This window comes from Odocoileus virginianus, chromosome 6 (genome assembly GCF_023699985.2).
Source record: "Odocoileus virginianus isolate 20LAN1187 ecotype Illinois chromosome 6, Ovbor_1.2, whole genome shotgun sequence".
Classification (NCBI taxonomy): domain Eukaryota; kingdom Metazoa; phylum Chordata; class Mammalia; order Artiodactyla; family Cervidae; genus Odocoileus; species Odocoileus virginianus.
This window is the reverse complement of record NC_069679.1, coordinates 20305677-20325624: the sequence shown is the minus strand read 5'-3', so window position 1 is coordinate 20325624 and position 19948 is coordinate 20305677. Positions and strand designations below refer to the sequence as shown.

The following is a 19948-nucleotide window of genomic DNA, read 5'->3' as shown; positions in this document are numbered from 1 at the left end:
CCTTTCTTTTCTCTTCTCTCGTTAATACTAGGCCCTTTCCCTTGAATGTTTGCTTCTTACTGAGGTTTGCATTTATAATTACTTTAAAATGTCTCTAAAGTGATAATAACCTCCCATGTTTACGATTAGTAAACTCTAATAAATAATTTTTCTAAATGTAGTTATGAGATGTATTAATGTGTGTTTTAAGTAACATTATAGCCATATGACTGTCTAAATAGCTTCTAATACTTTTTAAGGTAAATTAATTTACTTTCACTGTGTTAAAAGAATCTCCAAACAGAACTGAAGACTTTATAAAAACATTTGACAGTGTTTTTCACCTATTAGAAATTTGTATGCTTGCCTTATTTACCTTTTAAGCACACATCCACTGCAGTTATTTGTTCGTTCAGTAAATGAAAAGCAATTCTGTATGAGGATATGGAATATACTTATTTAGACTGTCAAATAAGATATTTAAATGACTCCATCTCAGGATAAGGACTGGAGAGCCAAAGGGTAAAGACAGCCTGTTACTTGTTACTCAGCTGAAAAGTAATGTAATAATTGATCAGTAAATTTGAGTTTGCAGACACTTTGTGACTTTGCTAGTGGTACTGACTAATCTCTGATTTTAATGCAAATCATTTAACTTCCCTCCAACTGGTTTATCTGATGTTATTAGTGTTTCATGTACTGGTTTGAATTCAAAGTTAGCAAAACATTTGTTGTTGATGAAAATAGCTGACATTTTTTAAGTGTTATGAAGTCACTGGAAGATAAGTGCTAAATAAATTCAAGGTGATAGGATTGTTGAGATCTTGGATTAAAGTTTCCTCAGCTATAAGGTAGGACAAATATGATAATGTATTAAAAGGTAGTGTGAACTTAACCTAGGGGTGTGAACTTATCTTTTGCAAATTAGTGAAAAGTTTTCACCTAAATATTTTGTTCTTGCTTTGGGCTGACACATAAAATATACTTTGGATTTGCTATTAAATCATATTAGTTTTAACAACACAGGGAAATGATATAATCTAAACTGAGCATTTTATGCTTTCTTACAGCTGTTCATGTGCATAATCTATAAAACATTACTCATAGCTTATCATATTTTCATTAATCATTTTCTTACATTGTGCTAGTAAGATAGTTACATGAGTGCTCAGGGTATCCCTTCACATTACTCCCCACTCCCCAATTATCTAGTCTTTCAACTCTTTTCATATTTCCTGTGTCCTTTTCATTTATATCAATAAAAAATGCTAAATTTCTATTTTAGGCACTGTCTTTTGATTCTGTGCTGTCTCCAAGGAGACATTCAAGCACTTTTGTTTACTCTTTTCCTTCCTTAATACATCCAGTATAGTTGTGGCATAATTTTGCTTTGTGATTAAAATCTCCTTTTTAACAGGAGCTATAAATATATTTTTATAAGTTAAATCACATTAGATTTTCAGAGTTGTTTCTCAGGAAGGAGTCTCTTTAAGCTGTCATCTTTGAGCTTTTCCCATTCTGTTCTCCATATTGTGTCTAGCACCTTGAGACCCCACGTGGGAACTTCTGAGAAAATATGGCTGTTTGAACCCCTCCTCCTAGGTTCCCACCAGGATGACCTAACTAATCGTTGTAATAGGGAAATTTAGCATCAGATAGTTAGAGAAGATACCCATCCACATGCCTAAAACTTAAGGTAATTTCAGTAGAAAACAGTACAGAATTGAACCTTAAATTTCATCATGTCCAATAGAAACCCAGCTACCAGACTTGAACAAATACAAGCATATTTTGGTAAAAACGAGTAGCACAGAAACTGCTGCTGCTAAGTTACTTCAGTTGTGTCCGACTCTGCAACCCCATAGACGGCAGCCCACCAGGCTCCTCTGTCTCTGGGATTCCCCAGGCAAGAATACTTGGAGTGGGTTGCCATTTTCTTCTCCAGTGCAGAAACTAGAGGATACATAAACAGTTAGCTTAAAAGAAAAAAGTTAATTAAGCATTAAGAGTAAATATACTCCCCCTACCTTCCACTTCCTTGAAAAAAAATCAGGGGAGAAAACTTTGAAAAAAGAAAACGAACTCTTACTTTGTGCTTAGTAAGAGTCTCAAAGAAGGAATTTTACGAGGAATAGGATATCATACTATAAATAGCAATCAGAATTAGAAGAGGAAGGGAAAGATAAAACCTGATGAGAATAAATCTAGAAGAAATTGGGCAGATAGAAGATTCACAACGAATGAAATTTCCTTCGGTTGGAGCAAGACTTGATTTTTCATTATTTTATAGATGTGCAGCGCCTAACATGCCTGGAAACTAGGATTCAGGCACGGTGGTAAAGAAGATCATAAACTTTCTGTTGGAATAATTTGTATGTTATTTGTATCTGAATTATTTGAGAGATTTTGGGATGCTTATTACAGTCATGGTGGTCGCTGTTTGGATTTCAAACTGTTTCACAAGCTTTCTTTTTCTCCATTTCTCAGTATGACAACATTTTAATGGAGGAAGCTGCTCAGATTCTGGAGATAGAAACTTTTATACCCCTTCTTCTACAGGTAAGATACTGAAATTGAGGCAAAGTAGTGGTTTAAGAATTCTGGAGGGTGCAGTCAGAAAACTAGAGTTTCGGGGTGCTAATTGCTATGATTATGTATTCTCCTTAACTTCATTATGTTCAGTATTCTCTTTTAAGCATGTGAACTTCCTTTATTCCCTGGTTATTGAGTAGTTTGTATTATTTGGGAGTACTATTTAAAAATTCATAGTTTATCTCTTAGTTTTGAAAAGACAGTGATTTTTCTCAGGAAAATTACATTTTTATGCAGTCTGGAGGACAGACGAGCTCTTTTTTCATTTCTTTTAGAGTTGTTTCTAGAATTATTTTTGATCCCTGGATACATTATTTTTCATTTTATGCCTGAAATTTTTTAATTCAATGATGATGTTTAAGAATGTTTTCTTATTGTATAATAGTCTTTACTATGGAAGCATTAAAAAAAAAAAATGTGAAATTCCGGATTGAAGAACAGAGGCTCCTCTAATTTATAGATAATTGGGTTTCAAAAGTTGTTTTATAAAGCCAAGTTATCTGGTATTTTTATTTTATCAAAATATGTTTCAAGAAATAAGGAGACATGTAGAGTAGGAAATTAAAAAGTATAATTTCTGCTGCCTGTAATTGTGATACAGTTTGACATCTTTCCATTTCCCTGCTTGGGCATCTGTTTCTTTCTGTGCACCCTTTGCCTGATTAGGACCTAAGCCTCCCAGACCTCTTTGGGTTACCCTGTGTAGGGTGAGTCCATGCCTGCCTTCTCAGTCCCTCCAGCCTTTCTCACACACTGTCAGCCGGTGGTACCCATACAAGTCATTCTATAAATTTACCAGATTCTTCTCTGTGAAACTGGTGAATGGCAAGAATTAGTAATCTGTTAAAGCCATCATGTGAATAGCAAGACTCTTGTGCCATGAATTGGAGATTAACAGGGTAATACATAGAGTATGTTGCCATTTCCCCACTTTTTATTCCTAGAATCCTCAGGATGGTTTTAGCCGACTAAAACGTTGGATTATGATTGGTGATCATCACCAGTTACCTCCAGTCATTAAGAACATGGCCTTTCAGAAGTATTCAAACATGGAGCAGTCCCTCTTCACTCGCTTTGTCAGGGTTGGAGTTCCTACTGTGGACCTCGATGCCCAGGGGAGGGCCAGAGCAAGGTAAAGGAGACTGGGCAATGGGAGACGGGAGCAGGGGAGTGGATGTTAGGGATACTACTCCTGTTTAAGGACATCAGTTCCATGATCCAACATTTCAATAGCATCTTCTGTATAGACTCTTAAGCACTCTCTGCTATTTAGGAACTTGCCTGGACACACATCTACAAATTGGAAAATACCTTTATTGCTTTCAGCATGGGTTGTGAACTGAACAAATGAGTTCCTTCATTTTATTCATTGAGATTAATTTAAGTGACTTATAAACTAAGGGCTTCCTTTCACTGTTACCTCCTTTTTCTTCAGGCCCCCAAAAGATATATGATTAATATCATTTTGAAATCTAAATCTAGAGATGAACAAGAAAAGAACACACTAATTCTTATTCATAAAATATATAGGTTCCCTCTCATAGAGCTACTTGTAGTTTTTTTCACTGTACAGACTCTTCCTTGATTTTCTTATTTAAGGAATAAAGATAACATTTACCTTAGGGAACATGATAGAGTTATCATTTCTGTAATATCATCAGTCTCCTGATTTGCTTGATGGTAGGGAGACAAAGGTTGCAAAAGCATTATTGCTAAAACAATGAGCACAAAGTAGGTAATATGAACGTTAACAGGAAGAACCCAGTTCCTTAGAAACCCCCTTAGGTATATTAAAAGGGAATGTGCACTGCTAACTTTTCCTTTTCGGGGGTATTTGTCTTTGAAAGCTTGTGCAACCTCTACAACTGGCGATATAAGAATCTAGGAAACCTGCCCCATGTGCAGCTCTTGCCGGAGTTTAGTACAGCCAATGCTGGCTTGCTCTATGACTTCCAGCTCATTAATGTTGAAGATTTTCAGGGAGTTGGAGAATCTGAGCCTAATCCTTACTTTTATCAGGTAAGAAAAAACAAGAAACTTTTAAGTTCATTTTGTATTTTCCTGGCTTACTTACTATCTGAATTAGTATTACTGAACCATTTAGCCAGCCACTGAATAAAGGAAAGTTAGGTTTCCACCTCAGAGACAACACACACTTTTCTATTTCAAATGGATTAAAAGATATATATACCAAGGAAAAGAAACGGTAAACATACTAGAAAGAAGAAAATATTGATGAATATATAATATTGAGATTAGAAAGGTTTTTTAAGCTTACAAAATCCAAAATCATAAAGAAAAATATTGATTTGAGAACAGAGTTTATTTTCATCATTTAACAGGCAAGAATTAACAGCCAATAGAAAAATACAATAAGGACAAGAATATACGGTTCACAAAGATACATGTATAGCGAGTATAAATCACTGGAGCGTATTTTCACCTCTGTTGGGTTAGGTTTGGGAAATTCTATACTCATGCAATGCTAGTAGGAAAGTTACTTGGTGGACATATTGTTAGTACTTATTAAAAGCAGTATTCTCCTATGAATTTATCCTTTAAAAAATAGACAGACTTGCACAGACTTACATGGTAAAATGTTATCACATCTTTTACTGCAAATTATTTTTGAAAAGAAAAACAACCTAAATGTTATCAATAGGGATTAATTACACTTTTACCTATTCCATATAATACTGAATAGCTACTAAGAATAATATTATAACTTGGTTTACTGACAGGGAGAATTATGCTATACTAGTGAAAAAATCAGATTTCAAAGTGTATCTATAGTATCCCACTTTGTTTTTTAAAAATAAGACATACATATAGAAATTCGGACAGATAATTACCACATATGCAAAATAGCATATAAAAATACATATGAAAATACATGTATCATTGTTAATTTAGGGTTAGTTAATTGCTCAGTTTTATGAGAGGTATTCACTTGTCCAAGACAGTAACTTGTCACTTCTTGAGGTATAATGAATGAGCAAATTGTACTAGTTAACTGTTTTCTGTACACGTGCTGCATACTTAAGTCACTTCAGTCGTGTCCAGCTCTTTATGATACTATGGACTGCCAGGCTTCTCTGTCCATGGGATTCTTTAGGCAAGAATACTGGCATGGGTTGCCCTGCCCCTCTCCAGGTGATCTTCCCAGCCCAGGGATCAAACACGCATCTCATATGCCTCCTGTATTGTCAAGCAGATTCCTTACCACTAGCCTGGAAAGCCCTGATTTTTCTCTATAAAGGGAAATAAATGCACAATCTGATTAATGTTTTCATTACAGAATCTTGGAGAGGCAGAATACGTAGTGGCACTTTTTATGTACATGTGCTTACTTGGCTACCCTGCTGACAAGATCAGCATTCTGACAACGTATAATGGACAAAAACATCTTATTCGTGACATCATCAACAGACGATGTGGAAGCAATCCATTGATTGGAAGACCCAATAAGGTAATTTTATAATATGTTCTCTTATTCATGTTGTTGGCAAGATAGAAAGATTTATATTTGAGTTATATTGTTCTACTTTGCTATCTCCTTTTAAAATATGTGAGAAAATGAAATAAAAAGTTATGCTGTGACACTTCTGACAGTGTTATTGATTTACTGTGAATGTCTGTCTCTCCTATCACAATGAAGATTTTTGTTGATAGTAGCCAGAAATAACTGCTTCTAAAACTTTTTGTTGGTAAATGATATCTAATTATATATTTCCTTTACAATAGAAATAGAAATTGTAGCATTTTTTATCTTGTTTTACAAAGGTATAATTCACATGCTTCTTAGTGTGTGTGTCTCTGTGTGCATGTATACGCACATAGGAAAGTGTTTTTCTTGGGGATAAAGGAAAATCAAGTATATTCAGACCCTAGGGGTTTTTTTTTATTACTTTTTTGTTTTTTATGTGATATGATAGTGATAAAATAAAATGAAGATAATTAAAATAAAAATGAAGATCCTTGATTTTATCAGTAAAAGTTTGAAAAATTAGAATAACAAAACATAAATATAGTATTAATAATGAAGAAATTAGGACTTTGGTTGTGAACATAGCTGTATAAAGCTCTTTCATCTTTCCTTGGAAATCATCCACAAGTAAGAGGAAAATGGGAGTGGGGGAAAACAAATTTCACTTTTAGTGAGATGACATGTGACTAAGATCAGGAAGAAAATGTAGGGAGAAGAGAATTTAGGGGATCAGTCTTGAAAGTGACAGCAAAAACACACTTTCTGAAAGTGAGTGGCATACTTTGAAGTCTAAGAGCCACATTCCTACCCAACAGTGGATGTGGATATTGGGGTGAGCAGAAGCCTTTCAGGTCCCAGATTGGTTCAAAGGAAACTACAGGTGAACAATATCTGGGGGAAGAAAAGACTGTCTCTGTAGTAGCAGTGAAAGAGAGGACCATCTGTTGTGAAAATCATTGAGCCTTTAGAAACAGTTCTGCTCACCCCAGCCTATCTTCTTTATTAATACATAGCTCATCTAAGAAACCCACTTAATCAGTGGTGAAATAGAGGGGGAAAGGAAGGTAGCACAAGCTTAATGTATAAATGAGGGAAAGAGCATCAGAACACACTAATTGATAAGGTAACGTACTCCAGGAAGCATATTGGCCTAGAACAGGTTAAAATTTTGAATGCATATTTGGGTATGAATTTTAAAATGCTTAATGAAGTAGCCACTTCTGTAAGGGAAGGCTACAAAACGAAGAAATTGAAGAACCCAGGAAGAGATAAAATGAAAACTAGCAGAAAGTAAAACAAAATCAAAGAGATGGAGACAAAAGGAATGGGGAGGAACAGACATTGTGGAACTTTCCGTAAGGGATATAGAGAGTGAAAATGAGAAACGAATAACTTTGAAATATAAAAGGTTTAGAAATATAAGAATCTCTATCTCTGTCCTTTTACTTATAAATAACAACAACAAAAAAAAACTTCATAAAGAAAGGTACTCTCTTGTCTCAAGAAGATAAAAGGGACACTAGGTGTATAATTAACGAAGATGGCCCCTGGTTTCATGGGCTGAGTGGTCTAGCAGAGGGAAGACTATTAATACCACAGATAGTTACTTCGTTATCCACAGAGTTAAAGATGAGTACTGTGAGTGTGAGTGACATAGGGACATAGCCTCATCTGGTCACCATGGTTTATTTCATAGGGTTCATTTACTTGTTCTTTCAGTTCCAACTATATAGTTATGTTCTTTTGGGATTGATTATTTTAAGGATAAGATTTTTATTTCTAGCATATCATTTTAATGATCTCTCAAGAGTTTTTGCTTTTGGAAATATACCACATTCCCCTTTTTTTCCTCCCAGGTGACAACTGTTGACAGATTTCAAGGTCAACAGAACGACTACATTCTTCTGTCTCTAGTACGAACCAGGGCAGTGGGCCATCTGAGGTATGCAAGGGAGCGTTTTCTTAATAGTGTTGAATCTCACTCTCTGCTTCAATTTTGAGCTTTCATATCTAAGTAGTTTTCAGGTTTAAAGTACAGTTGATTGTTACAGCAACTTTTGGTGCTTTTTGTTGGAATGTAACGGTATCATACTCTGTGTAATCATTGCCATTGCTTCTGAATTTTTTTGCATCTTAAATATTTTAGTCATTTTAGCTTTTTTTCTCTTCAGGAACATTCAGAGATAGCATTTGATGATAAAATGTTATACACACACAAATATTTGTATATATATATATGTATCCTATATCTCTTTGAAATTTAACGTAAGAAATTAAAGGAGGTAGAGCGGTAAAAAGTCTCTTAAGTAAATTTTTCATTGCACGGGATTTCTGACTTTACCCGACACAGTCTTTTAGCTTAGTGTTAGAGAGGATAAAGGAACCATTTGTTCTCTCAGGATTAAGAATTGTCAAAACAAACAGTAACCTATTTTTATCATTTATTGTGATGTATTTATGTGCTAGAGATTTTGTGGGAATAATATCTCCTTATTACAAAGCAGCCATTTAGTTTTATATAAACCTTCATCTCATATGACTTACTAGCAAAACTGTAAGGAGAGTTCATTTTATTATTTTACTTAATGGACGTAAAAAGAAAATTATGCATGCTCTCTTAATGTTGTCATTAAGTCAAGATCTATTTGGTATTTAACCCAGAGTGATCAGGTTCCACTGAGCCAATAACTTTTATGTAGGAGTAAACAAAGATGTAATGTTTCAAGAAGTAATTTCAAGACTATAGCATTCTAAAATACAGTTTATTTTTACTTAAGTGTCAAAATGTGTTTTTGGAGACTAACTTTTCTAAAAAGCAGTTCCATTTCCACATTGAAATTTATAGCTGCTGCTAAATAGGGCATCATTATGATTTACCTAATTAGAATGTCTTACCCATGCTCACAGTGTGAAGACGAGAGTGCTGCTTCCTCCTCTCCCCGCCTTTTCTCCTACTCTGTAGTACTTTGTCTTTGTCACATTCCCATGACTTTATTTCTGTGCCGTTCTTTACCTGACTTTTCTGAAAACTCAACTAAATAAAGAGAAAGATGATGATAATAAAATGCATATAAATGAGGACTTAAAAAAGAACCTGATTTCATTATCATCTCACATATCCAGCTTTTCTTTATCCAAATAAATTTATCTTCTTTTATATTTGCCAAACTTTTGCTTTGGAAGTTCACCTTCTTCAGTGGCTACTGATGACAGTGATGGTAGTTTTATTAAAGCACAGAGGGGGAGAAACTTAGTTTACCAAATACCTGTAATTCAACTATCCAGAGAGTTTAGGTATCTTAGTGAGAATTTTATCAAGCTCCTCATAGAATTTTTTGGTTTGTAGATGCAATCTTTCATGTCTTTGTTTTTCTAAGAAGCAGTGAAATATTTTGTCTTTCAAATTTCAAGATACCAAGGAAACCTTCCATCTTCCATATTTTTCTTTTTAATAGCATCTTTATTGAGATACAATACACATGCTGTACAATTCAGTGTCTAAATAAACTGTATTTTTAAGTGTACAATTCAATGATTTTTTGTGTATAAATAATTTTAAGTGTACAGTTCAATGATTTTTTAGTATATTCAGAGTTATACAACTATATTCACAATTTTAGAACTCTAAAATAGCAAGAGACCCTATACCTGTCAGCGGTCACTCCCTTCCTCTCCCCCTCAAGTCCTTGGCAACCTCTGTTCCACTTTGTCTATAGATTTGCCTGTTCTGGACACTTCATATAAATGAAATTACTTAGCATAACGTGTTCAGGATTCCTCCATGCTGTAGCATGTGTCAGTACTTCATTCCTTTTAATTGCTAAATTGTTTGTGAATAATTTACTTTCTGTTTACCCATTCATCAGTTGATGGACACCAGGGTGGTTTCCACTTTGTGACTACTTGGACTGCTGTGATAATGCATGTACAAGTTATTGTGAGAAAGTATGTTTTCCTTTCTCTTGGTTGTAGACCTAGGAGTAGAATTGCAGGGTCTTATGGTAACTCTGTCTAGCCATTTAAGAGACTCCTAAGCAGTTTTCCCAAGTGCCTGCCATATTTCTTTTACCCACCCAGGATAGACTAGACAGGTGATTGTGTAGGAGCCAGGCTATTCAGCTTTGGTTCCAGAGACCTGTTTTAGGACACTGTGGAGCTGTTCAGAAGCTAGACTAGTGAGACATTTCTGGTCCTTTTTCCAACATTCATTGTTCTTGTCCCTACTGACTTGAATAGCTCAGCTGCAAATGAAATGCTTGTGACTCGTTCAGAGCAAGTCAGTGAAACTGCCCCCAGCCATCCTCTGGAAATCATGAAAGAAGGTGGTAGTTCCCATTGCCCAGTTTCAAGATACAGCTCCAAGGAACTCTCTTCATGCTGCCACCCTGTACTTTTTTTGCCTGGTAGTTTGTTATGTTTGTGGTGTTTGATCATTCATTTAACAGATATTCTCAGATCCTTCTATTATTTGGCAGTAGGCTAGGTTCTTGATATATAGTGGTAAATCTAGCATTCATTATCTCTGCCCCCATGAAGCTTAGAATCCAGTGGGGGAGACATTAAATCTGTCTTTGGGAAATACCTACATTGGTTCTGCAGATTTTAGTCTGTACAGTGGAGATGAGCTTAGTAGAGCCACTGAAGTGCTCCGCAGTACTGGGGACTAGAGGGAAGAGTTCCTCAGAGGAACAGGTTTGCTGTCACTGCAGTAGCGCTGTGGCTGTGCTCCGCCTAGAGACGGAGCCTTCTGGATGAGAAGAGAAGAACTGAATAAAGTTTTAATACTTACCTGAGAGCTCATGCTGAGTATTTCTCGCGTTGTACCTCTAGTTACTAGTTTTGGAACCATCCACCTGTGGCATGACCCCTCGGGCCTCTAAGGAAGGTGGAGGAAGTGAAAAATAATTTGATTTGCAGTAACCTAAAGAAAACATTTCCTTCAAGAATCCAATGTGTCACAAATATAGAAGTTCATCAGAACTACTGTAAAAGGATATGCTTTCTCCTTCCACCTAAATGAAGTTCTCTTAGTTTGGGTTGGTGGGGTATAGGGATTGTACACCCCCCAATATAACTGCTATTATATACTGATGTACAGTTCCTTCTGATAAGGGAAACTAGATCCTTATCAAGGCCATAAAACACAACAGAAAATGAGACTCACATTATATCTCACATTATACAGAGACAAAGAAAAACCATTTGACAAATATTTCACTTACCAATTCTCTGTCTGGTTATTATATGATCTTTGTAACATTTGGTCCCTATAACACTCTTTAACACTTTCTTTCAGGTATTAGGGATGCTTATACCAGATTTTATTATTATTCGTAATTATCTTCTCTTTTGTAGAATACTCACAAATTTAAATAGCCATCTAACAGCATCTTAGGAAAACAAACTGTCCTCCATATTGGAAACTAAAACTATATTTTCTTACAAAAAAAATTGTAACTAATGTGAAATAATGAAGTGAAATCAGGCTTACATAGCTACTCTTTTTTTTTTTTTCTTTTTGCAGTGGATCTTTGTTGGTTATCTGTTTAAATATAGCAGTCTGTACTTGTCAATCCTAAATGCCCAGTCTATCCCTCCCTACCACCCTTTTCCCAGGGAACCAACCATGAGTTCATAATCTAAGTCTGTTTCTGTTTTGTAAATTAGTTCATTTGATTCAGGTAAATTCAGTAAAGTTTTAAGAACATATTCTTTCTAAAAGATAAAGGAAACAGCCATCATTCATCAGATACCTGTCTACCTGTGTAGCTGAAGCATGCATTTTGGCATTTTTATCTCTATTTATGTTAACACTGAGACCTATTATAAACCAGGGATTGGGAGTAGGTACTAGAGTAAATGCATGAATAAGACATGGTATTATTGTATCATATCATCATATTGTATTTGTTTGTATTGTAATTATTATAAATAAGTATAAAGCAGTGTGATTAGAGTTATCTAGGAAGTAAAATTTGACCTATTAACCTTGACAGAGCATGGAAATTTGGTAAGTGAAGTAGAGGAAGGGCTGGTTTGGATTGACTTAATGGTGGTGACACAGTAAATTGGTAACTAACAAGTGAACTATTATTGCTACTTAAACCTTTTTTTAAAGGTTTTATTTTATATTGGAGTATAATCAATTAACAGCGTTATGATAGTTTCAGGTGGACAGCAGAGGAATTCAGCCATCCGTATACATGTATCCATTCTTTCCCAAACTCCCCTCCCATCCAGGCTGCCATGTAACTTTGTACTTAAACCTTTTATATCAGTGCATTGGTTATTTTGTGATTCCCCCCTACTCTCTCCACTCAAAAACACTTAGAAGTTGGTAATAAAGCACTAACTTCTTACTGGGTTAACTAGTTACATAGCACTGATTAACTTAATGTTTATCCTGTTAAGTTTTTGAGAAACTTAACTCTTTATTGCTATAGCTTAGCAGTAATAATTAGTAGAATGTTAAAAAATAAAAGGCTGCATAAATATATTTTTAATCTTGATATATTTTAATTATTAATTTTGTTTGTTTTTCAAAGGGATGTCCGTCGCTTAGTGGTCGCCATGTCTCGAGCCAGACTTGGACTTTATATCTTCGCCAGAGTATCCCTCTTCCAAAACTGTTTTGAACTAACTCCAGCTTTCAGCCAGCTCACAGCCCGCCCACTTCATTTGCATATAATTCCAACAGAACCTTTCCCAACCAGTAGAAAGGTAAGACTTTCTTCATTGTGTGGGGCAGCATTTCTTACAGGTATTGCTTGAGAGCACCATATAGGTCATCTGATCTCTGGTTTAGAGTGCTCCTTATACTAAGGATCTGAATTAGATCTTCTATGTAAAAATAATACCACCAGCTATCATAATAAGGAAATCCTTATTGGACTCTAACTTTTATATCTTAATGTCCTCTTACTGTTCTTATGTCCTCCAAACCCTAACAGTGTTCATACATAAGTTGGAGACATGAACTTCTATTGAAGTGTTATCTTTCAGTGTTTTTCACCATATACTTAACTTTCTTTTCCTGTTTTTTAAAATTTATTTTACTGAAGTATAACTGATTAAAATGTTGTGTTAGTTTCTGGCATACAGCAGAGTGATTGAGTTATACACATATATACATTCTTCTTCATACTTTTTTCCATTATGGTTTATCATGGGATATTAAATATAGTTCCCTATGCTATACAGTATATTGTTTATACATTCAATATTTAATAGTTTGCATCTGCTAATCCCAAACTCCCAGTCCAAAGCTCCCTCACCCACTCCCTTGACAACCACAAGTGTGTTTTCTGTGTGTCTCTGTTTCTTTCATAGATAAGTTCATAGCATATGTGTTGTATTTTAGATTCCACATATAAGGGATTGTACTTAACTTTCTTTTGGCCTTCTTCTAGAATGGAGAGAGACCATCCCATGAAGTACAGATAATAAAGAATATGCCCCAGATGGCAAACTTTGTATATAATATGTATATGCATTTGATACAGACCACACATCATTATCATCAGGTGAGTTTTCTCAGAGTTGACTTATTGTTCTTGCTGTAGAATCTTCTCTGTTGGCAAATAAATCTTTAAAGTACTTGATTATTCCTTGTGAGACACCAGCTAAACCAAAGTAGATTACTATTCATATAATATCCATATTTTAAAAACATCTTTTATAGATATAATCTGGCATATAATTCCACATATCTAAAGTATACAGTATGATATGTTCTGGTATTTGTATGTACCCATGACTGTAATCAAGATAATAAACATATACATTATTCCCCCCCAGAGTTTTCCATGTACACCTGGATAATCCCTCTCATCCCTCACCAGTTCCTATTTCACCTTCTCCAGGAAACTGAGGATCTACTTTCTGTCACAATAATTGGTCACCATATTTTAGATATTTATGTAAATATACTTAAATGACATGTACCCTTTTCCCCTACCTGTTATTGCTCAGCATTATTTTAATATTCATTTGTACTTCGGAATGTATCAGTAGTCCTTTTCCTTTTATTGTTGAATAATCCATTATACAGATGTACTAAGTTTACCCTTTCATCATTGATGGACATTTGGGTTTGCCTCCAATATTGGCTCTTACAAATAAAACTACTGTGAACATTCTCCTACAAGTCTTTGTACCCTCTCTTTGGTAAATTTCTAGGAGTGGAATGGTTGGGTAGTATGGGAAGTATGTATTCAACTTTTTTAAGAAACTGCCCACCTGTCTTACAAAGTTGTCGTTGGTCAGTTGCTAAGTCGTACCCATCTCTGCAACACTGTAGACTGCAGCTTGCCAGGCTTCCCCGTCCTTCACTGTCTTCTGGAGTTTGCTCAAACTCATGTCTGTTGAGTCATTGATGCCATGCAGCCATCTCATCCTCTGTCACCTACTTCTCCTCATGCCCTCAGTCTTCCCCAGCATCAGGATCTTTTCCGATGAGTGGCTCTTCGCATCAGGTGGCCAAAGTATTGGAGCTTCGGCATCAGAACTTCCAGTGAACATTCAGGGTTGATTTCCTTTAAAATTGACTGGTTTGATCTCCTTGCTATCCACGGGACTCTCAAGAGTCTTCTGTAGCACCACAGTTCAATTCTTTTTTGGCAATCAGCCTTCTTTATGGTCCAACTCTCACATCCGTACATGAGTACTGGAAAAACCATAGCTTTGACTGTAGTCTTACAAAATTGTACCATTTTATATAGGTTGTGCTCATTTATATAGACGGTGCTCACATATACTTATGCTTGGTCTTTTTTATTTTAGCATTCCAGTAGGTATGTAGTGGTCTCATTGTGGTTTTAATTGGCGTTTCTCTAATAACTCTTGATGAACATCTTTTCATGTGGTTATTTGCCTTCTGTATATCTTCTGTGAGGATGTGTCTGTCTAGATCTCTCACTCTTTGGGGTTATTATTAATGAATTTTGAGAGTTTTAAATTTTAATCTGACTACAAGTTCCTCATCAGATGTTTGTTTTTAGAAATATTTCCTAGTCTGTGACTTTTTTTTTTTTTTTTCATTTTTAGGTGTCTTTCAAGTCCCAGTGTATCAAGTTGTTTCTTTGTGATTCATGCTTTTTATGTCCTAAAAGCATTTAGCATTACCCAAAGTTAGTTTTATTCCAATGTTTCATTCTAGAAGTTTTATAGGTTTTTTTTTTTAATAAGTATGATACATTGTGAGTTAATTTTTTTATTTGGTGCAAGGGTTGAATTTTACTCATTTGCATGTGAATATCCAATTGTTTCAACACCATTTCCTGAGGAGGCTGTTTTTTCCCTCTGTTGACCTGACTTTTTTTTTTTTTTTTTTTTGAGATTAAAAAAGCAATTTTTCAAATTGAGATCTAATTGATTCATAATTTTATATTAGTTTCAGGTATATAAAATAATGATTAAATATTTCTATATATTGCAAAACAATCACCACAATAAATCTAGTTAATATCCTTTCCACACAGAGTTACACGTTTTTTTTCCTAATGTTGAGAACTTTTAAGATCTTACCTTGTGGTCTTAGTTAAAAAAACCCATTGACTGTGTATGTGAGAGTCTTATTTTTGGGCTTTCTGTCTTGCTCTGTTGATCTTTGTATCTTTCCTTTTGCCATTACACTATCTTTCTTAGGGTTTCTTTATAGTAAATATTGAAATTAGATAATGTGAGTCCTGAAAATTCCCTTGGTGGTCTGGTGGTTAGGAAGGACCCCACGTTTTCACTGCCAGGGGCACAGGTTCAATCGCTGGTCAGGGAACTAAGATATTGCATGCCACACATTACAGCCAAAATGATAATAATGTGACTCCTTCAGCTTTGTTCTTTTTCAAAATGTTTTTGCCTATTCTAGTTCCTCTGCTTTTCTCTTTACATTTTAGAATCAGCCTATCTCTTTCAATCCCTAGAAAAAAGGATGCTGAGGTTTTAATTAGGATTTTTGAGTGTTATTGCTTAGGATCAATTTGGGAGAAATTAACATAACAATGTTGAGTCTTCCTGTCCATGAGTATGATATCCCTCTCCACTATATTTAGGTCTTCTTTGAATCCTCTCATCAGTGTTTGGCAGCTTTCAGCCTACAGCCTTCGTACATATGTTAGTTTTATCGCTAAGTATTTCACATTTTGTGCTGCCATTGTGAGTACTGCTTTAATTTTTTTTCAGTTTCCAACAAGAGAAACAAAATTCCTAAAGAAAGAAGCCAAGCCTTAGCTCCAGAAAGGGCAGCCGGGTGTACAGGGCCGCTCCAGTGCTCTGGTTAAGTGGGGCAGAAGCCCTGTGCCTGCTGCTTGCCCCTGCCTGTCTCAAGGCGTGGATCCTCCTCACCCTCACAGCGCTCCTTGATTGAAGTCGGCTCTTTCTTGAGCTGGTGTGCCAGTCAGTCCTAATCAGCCACTCTTTTCCAGTGTTTGTAATAAGTTCCTTCATGAAAAAATTTAATAGCTTTTGATATTTGTTTTTCTCCCCAGAGATTTAATATATATTCTCATCTTCTTATCTGATATCTGTGTAAGCATATTCCATGGAATCGGCAAAACCTAGGCCATTATCATCAGAGTTGTTACCTCTGCAATATAAAACAGCCCTCAGTGTTTTGAAGCTTTCTAGAGTGACAGTATGTATTAGGAAGATAATGCGAGAGCCTAACTTTATAAGCCAGGTGGTTTCCTTTCTTTCTTTTTTTTTTTTTTTTTTTTTGATTCATTAATGTTTTCCCTCTTTTTTTTTTCCTTCATCAGACTTTATTACAGCTACCACCTGCTATGGTAGAAGAAAGTGAGGAAGTTCAAAGTCAGGAAACAGAATTGGAAACAGAAGAAGAGGCCATGCCTGCTCAAGCTGACATTGTACCTGATAAAACAACAGATGCCAGCTCCAGTCAGGAAACCTCAGCCTCTGAGACTGAAACCACCCCCAATCAGACAGGAGCCAGCTCCAGCCCAGAGGCTACCCCTGCTGACTCTGAGATCACTGGGACAGGACCAGTAACTGTACCAGCAGAGAATAACACCACTCATGATGTCACATCCACCCCCGGAGAAACCGAGTAGCCAAGCTGTAGCCCTTCTTAGAGAGGACATTTCATTAACAAAGTCGTAGGTAAAGTTACTTCTTGTATTTTATATATGCTTCTGCCATTATAATGGCACTGGTTAATATTCAGTCCTTATTTTTGTTAGCTGATTGTCAATGTTTGTCTTCTTGGATATATTAAAAAAGAATTATGTGTGTGAACAACTCCAATTTTATTTGTTCAATCAGAAAAGTAAATAACCATTCCTTTGCTGTTTTGATCATTAACTATGTCTGTAATCATACCCACATTAAAAGAATTTTGTATGGAATAATAGTTCACATTTTTAGTGAACGTCTCTAAAAAAAAGGATAAAAATATACTGGAATTAACCATAAATGACCTTAAGCAAGTGTCCAAATTGGGGAGGAAATCATTTCTTCTATCATAGTGTGAGATGCTCAGGTCATGTTTCTTTCTGTCCTTCATTTCTTTGCTGTCTTCCTTGATAGAAAGGCATTAACACCGTAGGATGTAGGTTACTTCAGTAACCTATAGGACATGCATTTCCTTCCCCCAGATCTCAGAATGTGTTAGAATCCCCTAGAATGTCTATTTATTCTTGAGGCTGCTCCAGATCTAATGAATCAGAGTCTCAGGGTTAGAGTCCAGGAGCCTGCATTTTTGTGTTTACAGGTGCTCCACCATTAACATTTGAATTGCTGACTGAATGGCATTGGACTAGTCTGGTGAGGCTGAGCCAAAATTCGTCATTCAGCTCAGCAAGAAGAACCTGGCAAAGGACAGAAGCCAAGGTCCACGGCCCAGGCAGTGAAAATCAGTGAACTTTATTAACTCCTGTATTCATGATGGATTTCTCCCAACACAGAGGTTCTGAGTTTTCTGTCTTGTTTAGTTCTCTTGATAGATAACCAGCTACAAGGAGACCTCAAGGTAAAATGTGCTTCAGATTTGGGAAAGCCACTGTACTAGGACCTTGCTACTCACGTGTGGTTTTTAAATCAGCAGCGTCAGTATTGTACTGAAATTTGTTAGAAATGCAAAAGTTTGGGCTGTAGCCCAGGTCTACCAAATCTCAGTCCACATTACCACGAAGTCCTTTGGTGATTCATCTGCACTTTGTAGTTTGAGAAACACTGTACTGAGATTACTGTGCTGTCCTCACATGAGCCAGAGGGAGAATGGTGATTCTGTGATGATAGAATTGACAGTGAGTGTGACTTATGTTTTCTGACAATGAACCTCTACTTACAAGGTCCCTGGGCATGGTGACCAGAGAAGAGATGAATATGTATGTGTGGGGAAGGTGAAATTGCCCACTGGTTCTCTTCCCCCACTTTCCACATCACTGGAGTGACCAAGGGACACATTTCCCCAAAGTTCTCCTCCAGTGCATCTACCTTGAGGCCGGACCATGTCCAACAAAGTTTAGAAAAATTAAGCAGGAATTGGCTCAGCACCAGTGAAATGCTTCTCTGGTCTTGACATTTCAAAGGAATGATGAATTCGTCAGGAAATTGAACCCCAAATTAAGTCCCTGATATTTTTGAGTAACTAGTGTTTACTTAACTTTACCAGTCTATGGTGGGTATAATTTAGACTCTCATCTTGACGCTTCCCGCAGCATCAACAACTGTGTAAAGATTGGATGGGGAAGGGAAAAATGAAAGTGATAGGATAACGAGGAGAGTGAAATGCCAAGGAAACTAAACTCAGAAACCCACCTCTGTTTTGTTAGCAGAGCCAGGATGGCACCAAATGGTCTGTTATGTAATTTCTCTGGGTATAAGAATTTGAAAGCAGGTGTTGTGGGCCTCACCTAGTATGAGGACTGCTCTCAGAATTATTTTCATTTGTGAATATATAGTATCAGGCTAAGCAAGAGGGAAAGCAGCTTTACCGTATTACTGTCTTTCCTAGAAAAGATTGATTTTTCCCTCTAGCCTTTAGAGGATATGAATCGTGGTACCTGAAACCAAAATAAGCAAACTGTTGTGCTGTCTTTCCTTAAATAAACCATTTCCCTAAGACTGTATATCACTCTGTCTAACTCGGTGACTGAACTTTTTTATCTGCCACCTGATTTTTATCATTAAAAAGAAAATTTTAACTGGAAGGTAAATAATTTCTTTGCCTTTGTCAAATTAAGAATGGGATGATGAAAGTGGGACTTGAATTATTTTAAATTGTTTATTCACTAGAAAGTCCAGTGAATTGCAGTTGACTATAAAATTGTAGAATTTTTAAAGGAACTTAAGAGAGCTTTTCTTATTTTAAATAATGAGTAAACTGAATCAAAGGTTCTTAACCAGGGTCACAACCATAGGAGACTGGGTAGAATCCAGTTTATAGACTAGGGCAGTTTTTTGCTTTTTTTTTTTTTTTTAAGTCAACCACACATGAGTACTTGCTTCATAAATTTAAAAATTTTCTATTTAACTTGGAGTTACTACAGACACAGGTATTCTCACCAGGTGACCATTTCAGATTAATGTTCCCATCGCTCTTCATCCTGTGTTTCATATCTGAATATGTCATAATTCTGGAGTTTATTTTTAAAAGCAAACCAAAAAGAAACATGCCAAGAGAAACAGCATGAAATGAAGCAATTCAAGTATTTAGACTTTTTTCCACAAAATGCTGAGTTAAGAAAGTTCATTACCAGCAGTTGAAAATAAATACCAGCAGTTGAAAATAAATAGCTGTATTGATTTGGGCAAGTGAGTGGAAAGATCTAAATATTATCAGTTCCCTTGAAGTTAGTGTGAGGATAAAAGATATTTTGCTAGATACTGAGAGAAATAGTACAAATGGACCATTTGTGCTCCTATAAAAAAGGA

General features: G+C 35.8%; 1 protein-coding gene across 2 annotated transcripts in view; it reads left to right on the top strand.

Moving 5' to 3' along the window:
- AQR (aquarius intron-binding spliceosomal factor) overlaps nt 1–19143 on the top strand; it is a 97466-nt gene extending 78323 nt beyond the window's left edge. Inside the window, exons 29-37 of one of the 2 annotated variants that reach the window (XM_020879116.2) lie at nt 2467–2538; nt 3516–3703; nt 4419–4590; nt 5870–6040; nt 7915–8000; nt 12604–12778; nt 13468–13581; nt 16813–17173; nt 17784–19143. In XM_020879116.2, coding sequence (XP_020734775.2) covers nt 2467–2538; nt 3516–3703; nt 4419–4590; nt 5870–6040; nt 7915–8000; nt 12604–12778; nt 13468–13581; nt 16813–17124 — 1290 coding nt within the window. In that variant the 3' untranslated portion in view covers nt 17125–17173; nt 17784–19143. Of the gene's footprint in view, nt 1–2466; nt 2539–3515; nt 3704–4418; nt 4591–5869; nt 6041–7914; nt 8001–12603; nt 12779–13467; nt 13582–16812; nt 17422–17783 lie in introns of those variants that run through there. The other variant, XM_020879115.2, reaches the window with a different exon arrangement.
- Nucleotides 19144–19948: the final 805 nt, after the last annotated feature.